The sequence below is a fragment of the Varanus komodoensis genome, unplaced genomic scaffold (assembly GCF_004798865.1).
Source record: "Varanus komodoensis strain SLA01 unplaced genomic scaffold, ASM479886v1 scaffold25, whole genome shotgun sequence".
NCBI classification, from domain to species: domain Eukaryota; kingdom Metazoa; phylum Chordata; class Lepidosauria; order Squamata; family Varanidae; genus Varanus; species Varanus komodoensis.
Window position 1 is genome coordinate 9,822,981 of NW_025335661.1, and position 12,237 is coordinate 9,835,217.

The 12,237-nt window shown below is 38.4% G+C and overlaps 1 protein-coding gene across 10 annotated transcripts in view; it reads right to left on the reverse strand.

The window, feature by feature from the left end:
• The window catches only part of PCOLCE2 (procollagen C-endopeptidase enhancer 2), a 102,073-nt gene that overhangs the window by 75,339 nt on the left and 14,497 nt on the right, over positions 1-12,237 (reverse strand). For 5 of the 10 annotated variants that reach the window (XR_006414980.1, XR_006414978.1, XR_006414977.1 and 2 more), the window contains exons 4-6: positions 11,635-11,771; positions 7,377-7,531; positions 6,542-6,625 (exon numbers count right to left, since the gene is read on the reverse strand). Coding sequence is in view for 5 of the 10 variants with exons in the window: in XM_044432798.1 (XP_044288733.1) it covers positions 3,015-3,145; positions 4,277-4,444; positions 6,542-6,625; positions 7,377-7,531; positions 11,635-11,771 (675 nt within the window). In the remaining 5 variants the exon portion in view is untranslated. The other 5 variants (XM_044432798.1, XM_044432797.1, XM_044432796.1 and 2 more) reach the window with 2 other exon arrangements.

Genomic DNA, 12,237 nt, shown 5'->3' on the forward strand with positions numbered 1-12,237 from the left:
TAATAATCTATTTTCTTATAATTTTGCCACAAGGACACAAAAATGAAACAAATAGCTCAAAACAAGAGAAAGAACTCAGTAGGAAGGCTTATTGCTGCAGGATTTCTTTATACAGAACACAGAATCCAGTAAGACACAACAGCAATTGATAGCTTTCTCCTAATGAGCCAGCTGGTGGCTTTGGGCAGGCTTATCCTGCCCAACATCTAGTCTGGATTAGTTGTACTGGTTAGATCTAGTTTTCTTTCAGAGTACATTCATTTTGTAGTATTTTTCCGTCAGTGCTTCTGTAAGTGATTAATTTTAAACAGTTGTTTCATGTTCTAATTCTTAGGGTCAGAAATATTTCATTTTCATCTTACTTTTAGTCAAGCATCTCTGGACAAAATTAATTTTATTTTATTCTCAGCAACTTAATGAAGTGTGATATTGACTTTTTTCAAGGGTCTTTTCCAAGTGTAGTCAAATCTAGTATTTTCATACCCAGTGCCAACACTCTAGCTACTGTATTCAATGATTCAACAACATTCTTACTTACAAATGAGAAATGTAAAATGAAGACATGGTAACATTTAATTTTTATTATTTCAGCCTGTCTCAAGGGCCAGTAAAACTGTCAAATTGTAAAATCAGTTAAGTCAACAATCATTGCTAGGTTTGCTAAGGCACAATATAATACCTACTGAAACAAAGTGTCTCTTCTGGACATTGTTCAACATGGGAAGCCTCTTTATTATCTTTCCTCATGGCAACTTTGAGGACATAGCTATGACTCAGTTTGCATGTAATGGTGGTAAACTATGGAGAGAGACACCAGTTGCTGGATTGCATGCCAGCTGCTTTTACTTTCTATAATCCATCTCTGATCATAGATTATTGCCCAATGTGTGAAACTGGACACTATAACCAGATTCATGACACAACAACCCACTTGTGGATGACCAGGTATGGTGGGTTATTCTGTTGCCTACCTAGACTGCTTTCCACAGCGTGAATTCTTTTTAGGCATAAAGCCACCCTAACAATCCTTGGCTTGCTTTAAGGTATATTCAATCTGTGATGGGTTACCAAGTTGTCCAAACCTGAGAGAACTATTTTTTGTTTACTAGATTAATAGCAATGACCCACCCCTGCTACTCTTTGCAATTTCACCTGTGCCATCACAGGTGTCCTTCATAGCTGTCCAAGCAGCATTTTGGAACAACTGTAACTGGTCAACTGCCTGTAAAAAAACCCCAGTAATTCAAACCCAGAAATGAGTGCAACAGTGGATGCTTTAATAATATAATTTCTGTTGGTTATTTGCAAATGTTTAGTCTTACCTGGTCTATTTCCTTGTCTGTTTCAGCTGTCAAAGGGAGTGGCAAAGTGCAATAGAAAAAAAAAGACTGCATAGTGACACTGTGTACAGGCAAATTTGTAGTTTTCAAGAACCAATTTCCTTGCTTCCAGTTGAAAAGCAGTTTGAAGGGTAAAAACATCAAAAGCAAATACACCAAAAGGGGGAGGAAGAAGAAAGTGCTCTTCTTTGTTAATCTCACTTTAAGGATTTAACTAATAGTTTTTGTGTCTTCTGCCTTTTCAACGTATTTGTGAGACTACAGCTACTCTAGAAATGGAGATACTAAGTCCACATCTCTTTTGGGGGCTTTTTTTCCCCCTGAGTATTTATTGAAGTTTACAAACGGTTCTAAAAGACTCCTCAGGTGACAGAGGATGGAATGAATTAAGACCCTATTGAGGGTATAATTACTGTTGATGCCTTGTTTGTTCTGTCCTGCTGCTTCTGTCATTATACTCGTGCAGCTTTTTTGGACTGGAAAAATACACATACTTGGTGACTGGGAAGTAAATGGACTGCATCATTACTGCAGATGCATGCAGATTTCCTATTTCTCCCCTCTATACATTCATGTTTATTTCTGCAGGTTTTTAAAAGAATGGACAGTGAACTACAGTAACTATAGCAGTATATGTTCTGAAATATGACCCCTGAAAAGGAAGATGTGAACAAACGATCAGCTGTTTCAAATGCCGTATCAACTGTTTCATGACCCCACATTGCATAATTTATTCATTAGATGGCTTGGTGTGATGTGGAAAATTAGTCATTTGGACCATGGGTCATTTGTGGATTAAATAACCCAAAGTTAGCCTGTGGTTAGGTTAACCTTTTCAATTCATTAATAAGTTATCCATGATTTGCTAGTGTTAAGTGCAAACTGGGCCTTTGACCAGAGAGCATTAAAATTCCAGCCTGACCACAATCTGAAATATATTTACAAACTTCATTAAATTAGAATTCTCTATGAATTGAATATTGTTAGCTCTAAACCAGAAATGATATGCAGAGATAGTTGAGGTTCTCTGACTCTTAATGCCTATTTATGTTTTGCTAATTAAGAATTATGTACATCATGAACTTTAAAAAGTTTTTATTACATGTAGATAATAAAATTTAACAAGAAAGCTGTTAAAATGTTTTAATATAAATATTGCACTTGTATCACCTCATCTGTCATTTTAAAAAATTCTCCTAAGTATAAATTAAGAACTTCTGTTTAGTAGACATTTGGGGTTAGAGTCAGATTTATGTGTGTGTGACTCGGTTGGCAGAAGTTGATCCTCATCTCCCCATGGCAACACCTACGTCCTCTGGAAATTCTACATAGGGAAGGTCCTATTGAACAGGGCAAACTATGGTACAAGGCATTTCCCAAAAGTGGGCAAAGGCCTTCCATGAAAGGAGTCCTTCCATCAATGGGACATACCCTAGATCCAGCCCTATGTATGTTTCAGGCTGGCTGGTGCGATGGAAAGTTTGGAAATATGACATTCAAAGTTATTTTTCTTTTAATATTTGCAACATCAGTCAATAGGCGTTACAGTGAAAAAATCTAGAAAGTATACCACCTGCTCAGAAAGGACAATTTCTTCAACTTGTTTGTGTAAAGAAATTCTAGAGGAAAGATGATGGGGCAAAGCTACAAAAATAAAAATTTATAAATCACATTTCAACATTGCTTGTTTTTCAAGACATTCAGGATCTTTTGGTTCTTAGTCTTGAAAGTCATTGTAAAGCTGCTGGGCAGGATTTTACCCCTGCCATCCTCCTCTACCTGGCCCATGATTACATAATTTAGACCTATTGAGACAGGGGAAGAGACAAAAAATGGTAAAACATTAATTTCTACTTGATCTTGGAAAACACATATTTCTGCAGGATTTCTTTAGCAAGAGTTGAATAAAACTGTGGCTTTAACTGATAAAATGGTACCTCAGTGCTTCCAAGTGTCAGTTTCTGCACACTTGAGATATAATTTAGGCTCCTAGCTGAACATAAGCATTCCGGCATATGGCCTTTGAGCCTGCACAGAGCATATTTCAAGAAGCTTCTATAGAATGAGTGTCCTTCCTCATCCTTCAACAGCATGCTTAAGGGAACATGGCTCCTGCCTTTCTTTCTGCCACACCACAAGCATTGGGAAATACTGAGTCTTTTATTCTTTCTTTTGCTGCTTATTCTATCTTGTGATCATTCTGTTCAATTTGCAACCTGATTGCTTTGTTGTTGTTTTTAAATGAACAGATCACTGATGATTTGAAGAAAGTTGAGGCACAATCCAAATCAGTACTAGCACTAACATAAATTTTATTGCACAGTGTTGTGCTACAGGACATTTGCATGAGTACAGCACAATTTATATTACCATTGTGCTGACATGGATGCTATCCTCAGATATATTTCTATTATACATAGAGGAAATTGTTTTTAGTATTTGTCCAGTGATTATTCAGTTTTTCCTGGCTACTTAACTATCCTGAAACCCATGAAAAGAGTTTTAATTCTATGCTTTACTTAAATGCAAACAGAGTAAGTCCCAATAACCAATCCAAAAGTTGAACAGGTAAATGCAATCCAAGCTTTCCCCTCCGTAACATAGTTCAGATTTAAAGTTGTGTAAATCTGCTAATTTCTTAGATGTCTCAGCCAAGTCTTCAGTGATTTTTAAGTAAGCGGAAGCAGATTAACCCATAATTTTTTCTCTTTTAGTTTACTTGTCTTTTTTATCTACATAAATTGGAATAACTGAAGAGGTTTGAGTTAAAAAAGGCTAGAATCAAACATACAGCTGGTGAATGTCCTCAAGTATTATTAGGGTTTGATGCCATTTGGTAGTTTGCTTTTGTTCTGTAACTATAAACTTTTGACTATTAACTTCTCAGAAAATGGATGTCGTTTGCAAAATCCAGGATTCTATTAGTGTCTACTTACCTCTTCTGATAAGAGGGCACTGTTTACAGACAACAACAATCTTTGTACTCATATTTTTGCCTGCTTGCTGGATTGCTAAATTTCCTTCCTTGTACACATTAATAATTGATATTGTTGCATGTAAGCTTCCACCTCTGATGTTTGTTGTGATAACAGATCCAGTTATTACTAAGAAGAAAGATGCAGAATTAATACATTGAAATACAATGAGTACACAATGAAGTAGAAATATGACCACTTTGCATAGTACAAGCACTACAGCAATCTCAAACTGCCTTTACTAACTCCAAGGTGCGTTGCCCACATCCATTTCCAGTGTGGCTCATGTAGTCCAAGGAAGCCCCAAGAGGAGTCCAAGACAGGTGGGAATTTTTAATGCAGGAAATGTTAAAGACACAATTACAAACAGTTCCAGCAAGAGAAAGGGGTAGAAGACAATAGGAGAAGCCCATATGGCTGAAAGATGATCTGAAAATAAAAAAGTACATGTACAGGAAGTGGAAGGAAGGCAGGCTACAAATGAAGAATACAGGCAGGTAGCACAGAATTTTGGTATCAGGAAGACTAACGTTAGGAATGAATTGAGGCTGGTTGAGGGATGCTAAAAGCGCAAAAAAAAAAAAAAAAAAGGAAAAAACCATGCCTTCTTTAGATGTGTACAAAGTAAAAGGCAGAGAAAAGAAATGGAGGTTAAACTACTTGTTGTGAGTGGCAAAATGCTAATGGATGACAAAGAAAAGGCAAGTGCTCAATTCCTAGTTTGACTCAGTCTTCTCCCAAAAGAAGATCTATGACCTTCCGGATGAAGGGGAAGTACAAGCTAAAGGAGCAGGATGGAAACTATGGATGGCCCAATGGACACCCCAGAGTCATAAAGGAACTGGCAGAAGAACTCTCAGAACCATTGTCTGTTATCGCATGGATGAGAGGTGAACTACCAGATGACTGGAGAAGGGCTGATGTTGTCCTTATCTTCAAGAATGGAAAAAAGAAGGACTTGGGAACTACAGATCAGTCAGTCTGACTGGGAAAATTCTGGAGCAGATTATAAAGCAGTCTATGAACACCATGAAAGCAATGCAATGATTACTAAAAGCTAACATGGATCCTCAAGTACAAATCTGCCTGACATCTGATTTCATTGTTTTGACTGGGTAGCCTCCCTGATGGACGGTAGGAATGCCGTGGATGTAGTGTATCTTGACTTCAGTAAAGCTTTTAACAAAGTGCTCCACAATATCCTTATTAGTAAACTAGCTAAAAGTGGGCTAACTGGAACAATGATCAGGTAGATCCACAGTTGGCTACAAAATCAGACTCAAAGAGTGCCATCTGTGGCACCTTCTCAGACTGGAAGAGGTAACAAGCACCGTACCACAGGGTACAAGCACTAGTTAGGAAAGCCCAACATCTTGCTGGAAGTGTCAAAGATAAGGAGATGCTTTCCCTAATGCTACCAAGAAAAATTGTTTTCTGGGCTTGTGGGACAGGGAGGGTTAAGACTATGTGTCTAGGAAAAGGAGGTAAGTCTGTGCATGTGGAATGTGAAAGTGTGTTTCTAAGTGTTGGCGTACACATGTCTGTTTGTGCATACATGCCTGTGTGTGCATGCCAAGGTTCGGCATCTAGCAACCCAAGAGCATCCTAATCCAGCCCTCAGAGCCAACGGTTTGAACTCAAATGGAGACTTTCTTCCTTTTAAAATTCTATATATCTAACATAACATGAGTTATCTCTAAGTTCTTTCATCAGAGTAACTGTTGTTGCACTGAGACACTACATAAAAAGTACAGACATTTATAATTGAATAGGCAAAGCCAGAATATAGGTCTTTAAACTGCCATAACAAGCAACTTCTGCATTTGAGAGAAATGTCTCCAAGAGGCATTATGAAATTAGAACTGATGGAAGACATACAACAAACTTATCACTGTAAGTAAGAAATACTGGCTGTTCCAAGAAGACAACATGCCAGCATCGTCACTGAATCAACACTTTCATAGAGCAACAGTTCTCCTTCTGTTTGGTCATTTGTGTTTAGACTGGAACACTTTTTTTCTGACACACATTCATACTGTCTTCTCTTCAAAACATCTCAAGGAATATAACTGAGTCACAGACACCAGTATGTAGGTACTATGATCTGAAAGAATTTCCTTGTGCTCTAATGGTAGCTACAAATAAATGCTCTGACCCTTCCCTGAAATTAAACATATATCCCTAAATCACCAGTTTGAAGAAAAAAAAATACTTTGCTACTCTTACCAAAGTTACTTGAACAGTAATTGCTCTCAAGAGTTCCACTCCTTCGGCATTTTTGCTGGCACAGGGCAACTGTCGGCTTCAAGGCTGTTCCAAGATAGAGTTGTGAAGACAGTTTAAGTATTTCAGATGTTGGCTAAAAATGGCTTTCATTTTCTCCCCCATCATACAGAAAGAACTAATATACTCGAAGTAATAACTCAAAGCAGCCCTGACAAAGCACACTTCAAACAAACCAATATTCTATTGACATACTGGTGTGATGTATTCTTGTTAATTTGTCACATTCTGTACAAAGTGTAGCTCTAAAAGAGCCATGCCATGTGTGGCACAGATCAAGCCTCAATTTCATGGAGACCCTTGGGAGTAATCTATGCACTGTAATTAAATGGAGGGAAAAATCCTGACTAATGAAAAGGTGGAATTCCAGAGCCAATGGTGAACATAAGAATGTCTCATGGTTATCATTTGGAACAAAAACAGGGAAGAGCTTGTATAAAAAGGATCCATAGTCTTGCTGGGGTCCCAGAACCTCTGAGCAACCCCATCATAAGACATCTCCCTCTGCTGATTCTGTTTCTGAAAATCTATGCGTGGTATCTTGCATGTAAGACTATGTAGTGTTCACAACATTGTAATATTTCAGGCTATACTGATATCATTCCATTCCTGCAGTCCAGAAGGTCTTGCCACTAATATTAATCCAAGCAAATCTTTTTCCAGTCTTTTAATTACAGTAGGATTATAATAGAGAAGAAAATGGTAACAGAGGTAAAATGATAACACTGAAGCTCTCTCTTCTTCTTCAGTGCTGTTAAAATGAGAACTTCATACTCACTTGTAGTGGCAGGGAGAGTTCTAGCAGTGGTTGGTGATGTGGTTGTGGGTATCCTTTTGGGTCTGAATTTGTAGTGACCGATAAAGCCATCAGCAGTTAAACTTAAATCAGATAAAAACTGAACTAGCAACTCATTCCTCTCAGAAGTAATAGGTCTAAAAGAAAATAATGTACAACCAATAGATTTTGCATCATAGTATAAAACATGCCATATTTGTAAATATTTATAGCAATATTTAAACGGAAGTCTAGGCCACCCTTTGTCAATGTGATTTTTTTTCCATATAGAACATACAGATCCTTGTGACTAAGTATTTACTTGGATGAATGTTCATACTGAAATAAGCTGCACAACTCCTGAAGAAATCTTTCTCCACCCAAATATTTACTTAGACTCTCAGGAGAACAGTAACATTCAAATACGTTGAGAAAACAAGAAGTTCTAAAATGGACCATTGCATAATACACATGCAGTAGCCCACTTATGTCTTAAACTGAATCTACAAAATTAAAAACATTTAATGAAACTTTTTAGATTTATGGATAGATTTCAGATTTAATATAGGATTACTCCAGTTGTAGAACTTCATCAAGCCATGTCTTTATGAATTTGTGTTAGCAATTCAAACAAAACTAGTAACTGAAAATTAAAGAAATCAAGTTAAAAGATACTGGAAACCCCAGTGAAGCCTAAATCCTATCATCCTTGATTTCACAGTGGCTTTGGTCTGGCTTGTGATGTCCCCTTCCCTTTTCTAAAAAAGTGCAGCAAGAATGCATAGTACTGCAGCCATTTGCAGGGTCTTAAGGGTCAGACATAATAGAAAGTGTAGCTTCAATGATTCCTAATGTCTCCCATAGGAACATCAGTGACAATTTAGCATAATTTTTGGCAGAAGAGTCTAGTGATTTCTAGAGAGCCTGTTTAGCATCTTTGTCACTACAGCTCTCAAAAACTCTCGATGAAAAGGACAACAAGTGTAGGTGGCCTCTATATCTAATCATGTATTTGACACCACATTCTGTAAGGATGCAGCTCATTTTGTACTCTGCCAGCTCCTTCTGCTGCATGTGTAGCAGATCCATCCATCCTTCGGCTGATCCATCAGCTGCGTCCCTACCTGGAGAATGATTGCCTGGCGATTGTGACACACACATTGGTAACTTCCCGATTAGATTTCTGTAACGTGCTCTACGTGGGGCTGCACTTGAAGATGGTCCAGATACTTCAATTGGTGCAAAATAGTGCTGCCAGGTTGCTGATGGGGACTGGGCATTGTTCTCATATAACCCCAGTCCTCCGTCAGCTTCACTGGCTCCCCATTGAAGTCCGGGCCCAATTCAAGGTGTTGGTTATCACCTATAAAGCCCTCAACAGCTTGGCACCTGGTTATCTAAAGGAGCGCTTGCGTCCACATATGCCCTCCTGCCCTGAGATCGGCGGGGGAGGCCCTTCTCCGGGAGCCCTCTGTGAAGGATGTTAGGAGGGTGAGTACCCGGAGGAGGGCCTTCTCTGCGGTGGCGCCCCACCTATGGCATGCGCTTCCCAGAGAGATCTGCCTGGCGCGTCATTATTTGCTTTTCGGTGCCAGGCCAAGACCTTTTTATATAAACGATATTTTAATTGTTAACTGTTGTTTTTATTTATTGGTTTTATGATACAGCCGAGATGCTCCAAATTTTTAATGTTTATTCTATGTTTGTTTTATCCTGCTTTGTAAGCTGCCCTGAGGCTTTCTGTGATGGGGGTGGCATAAAAAATGTTATAAATAAATAAATAAATAAATAAAGTGTAGGCCGGAAACTGACAACAGAGAAAGGAAAAACCCAGCTGATCTTCAAACCCATTGAGAGATCTCTTGTTTTCCATAATCCCAGAAATGAACTTTATTTTCAGTTTAACCAACTTGACAGCCAGATGGCACCAGTGTGTAGAAGTAATCATTGCGATTAATCTTAGAAATTAAGTCATTTGTGAAAATTCTGTGCTATGACTTGCAGACAGAGTACACAAGGGTCAGAGAATGTGCAAAATGTAGAGATAAGTGCTTTCTCTATGGCCTGCTGAACATTAGACATACTGTCAGCAGAATGTGTGCAATTCTATCTTCATCAACAGATTATATGCACATTTTCCATAAAGTGTTGTAGATGTACACAATGGCTAGTTTTTATGTACATTACTCCTAGAATATGCAAAGAGAAGCATTGCACCTTGTTTTTCTTTCCTTTTTATTAACATTGTTTTAAATGATCATGCTGAATGGATATGATTTTTTGTTATGCATGTTAGTTTTTATCCCGTTATAATTGCAATTTGTTAAAATATAACAGCAGGTGCTTCTCTGGTATTCCCGCTTATGTGTGTGAAAAAAAATGTGATTTCTAAGACAGTGCAAGCCATCTTTATTTTTATAAGTACTTTTATTAAAAATACAGGCAGTCCCCTGAGTTATGGAAAATCATCATCACCATAGAGTGAGAGAGAGCGTGAGGGGAGAGAGGGGGTCCTCCAAAGCATGCCTTCCTGCCCTGCCCATCCAGAGAGGGAAATCTATTCAGCATTTCCCTGATGCAAAGAGGAGGCAAGGGTGAGGTTGGGCAAGGGGAGGCTGCAAATATTTGTGGTTTTTCCATTTTCATAGGGAATCTGTGCCCCTAACCCCTGTGAATGTGGAGGGTCAACTATATGTGACCCAACTTGCATACAGATTCAACTTTTTCTCAGGAACAGAACTCATTCATAACCCAGGAACTGCCTGTAGCCATATTAATTGATCAATTTTTTTCTAAATGAATGGACTGTCTGGTGGTGCTATATAATAGCTACTAGACGCATTTACCATAGCCATCAAATTTTTGGAGACTCAGCTTTGAGATTGAAAAAACACTCTGACCTTGTAGACTGGTCTCCAAATTTAGAGTGCCTTTACTGTGCAACCCACAGCTGATATGGAAAGAATTGCACCAGCTGCCTTTCTGAGGTTGCAAGTGTGACTTCAAAGATAAGTTTAGGAAGCAGGGAGGAAAGCAGAAGAGTACCAGCAAGATAAGATGTATCCTGGCAGCACTCAGCCTCCTTCCTGCTGCCAAAATCAGCCATCTAGCTGAGTTGCAGGGCAGGAGAAGCACAAAGATGACCTTCACCTCCATGCTCTTTCTGCCCTCAATAGGATGCCTGTATTCCCCCAAGTCTGGAAGGATACAAGCACCCCAATTGGATTGTGCTCTAGCTGTTTCAGCCAAGCCTTTAATGTTCACAAATCTATCTCCTTCCTGATCTTTCCTTATATGCTTTCTTGCCTATAAGGTGTAAACTTGGCATAAGCAAACTGATCAAAAGCAAACTGCAATAACTTCCTCATATAGCCTGAGTACAATCCCACTGTTCCCTGGTGCTCAAATGTCAAGGAAGGCAGACAGGATCTGCCTGGTTACTGGCTTGGGAGGGGAACGGTTCAACTAACATTGGAGAAAATAAGTCACAGCTCGGAGAAAGAGGGTCTTTCACAAGCATTGCTCAGTAAAGGATGCACTACAGGTTGCTAAGTTGACAGACATGCACAGAAAGTGGTGGAGATGAGTGGAGATAATAAGTAAATAAGCACTAAAATGTTCTAGATCTGCATGCAACCCAACCAATGCAATCCAGCCAGCATAGCACAATACAGGTAAAGATGCAAGTTCTCGGATATCTTCTGAATGTATTTTCTTACCTGCTGTCTGTGTAAAATTACTGTGTTATCCAGATTGTCTCTACATTAGAAACTACTACTTTTGTCATTAATTGATTATTATTATTAAACTTCTAGCCCACCCATTAGCTAAAATGACTGTCTTGGCAGGTTATAGAAATGGATAAAAAGTCTCAATTTTTAATTTGCTGGGTTCATGAACTAAAACCCATGAGTGCCAAACAGCAAGAAATGCAAGCAAAGGCCTACTTATGCTATGGACCCAGTTCATTTTCCATACATCATCATGGCACACAACAAGCCTCTCATTTTTTTCCACCTTCCTCACATGGAAGATAAGTACAGTTTTATAGCCAGATTGGGTATTTATCAGTATAACGAAACTATAGTTTGTTATTCAGATTTGAAGCTACAGTTGTTCTACAATTAAGACAAATCAGTTATAAAAGCACAAGAGAATGAATAAGGTGGTGCATAAGGAACAATAACGCCCGTGCATTCCCCCCTCTTTTCAGAAGGTTTTAAAACATAGCTATTTAAGTAAAACTAATACCATTACTTACGCTGGTGGACTGTCTCCACAGTATTTCCCAATTCTCCTAGCATCATTAATCTCGCCACCATTAAACACCGCCACATAGTCATATCTGCAGTAGTTATCTCTCTCCACATCAAATTTTTCAAAGTTTAACTCTATTAGCTGTAGGAAAAGGATTAGAATCTAATGAAAACATTCTATAGTTAATTATTCATATGAATGTTGTTGTTGTTGTTAGTTGCGAAGTCGTGTCCGACCCATTGCGGCCCCATGGACAACATTCCTCCAGGCAATTCATAGGAATATATTTCTTCAAAATTAAAACATTTCATAGTATTTTTCTTTTCCAAACAAGTTTAAACCACCTATCACCAGTTATCCTCTCCGGCCATTATATTTAATCTTCTTCCCAAAACCATTTAAAAAATCCTAAATAATTTTGTGAAGTGCAGTACACACAGCTATTGGCCTTGAAAGAGAACGAGTAAACGAATGAGCATGTCCTTTTCAGAATTCAAATGAATGTGTTCAATACTGCGCAGTAAGCGAAAGCACTAATTGGTTATTTAAAATACCTACAAATTTTAGGCGCAATTCTTTCTCTCCACGGCAAATGTATGCAAGTTGT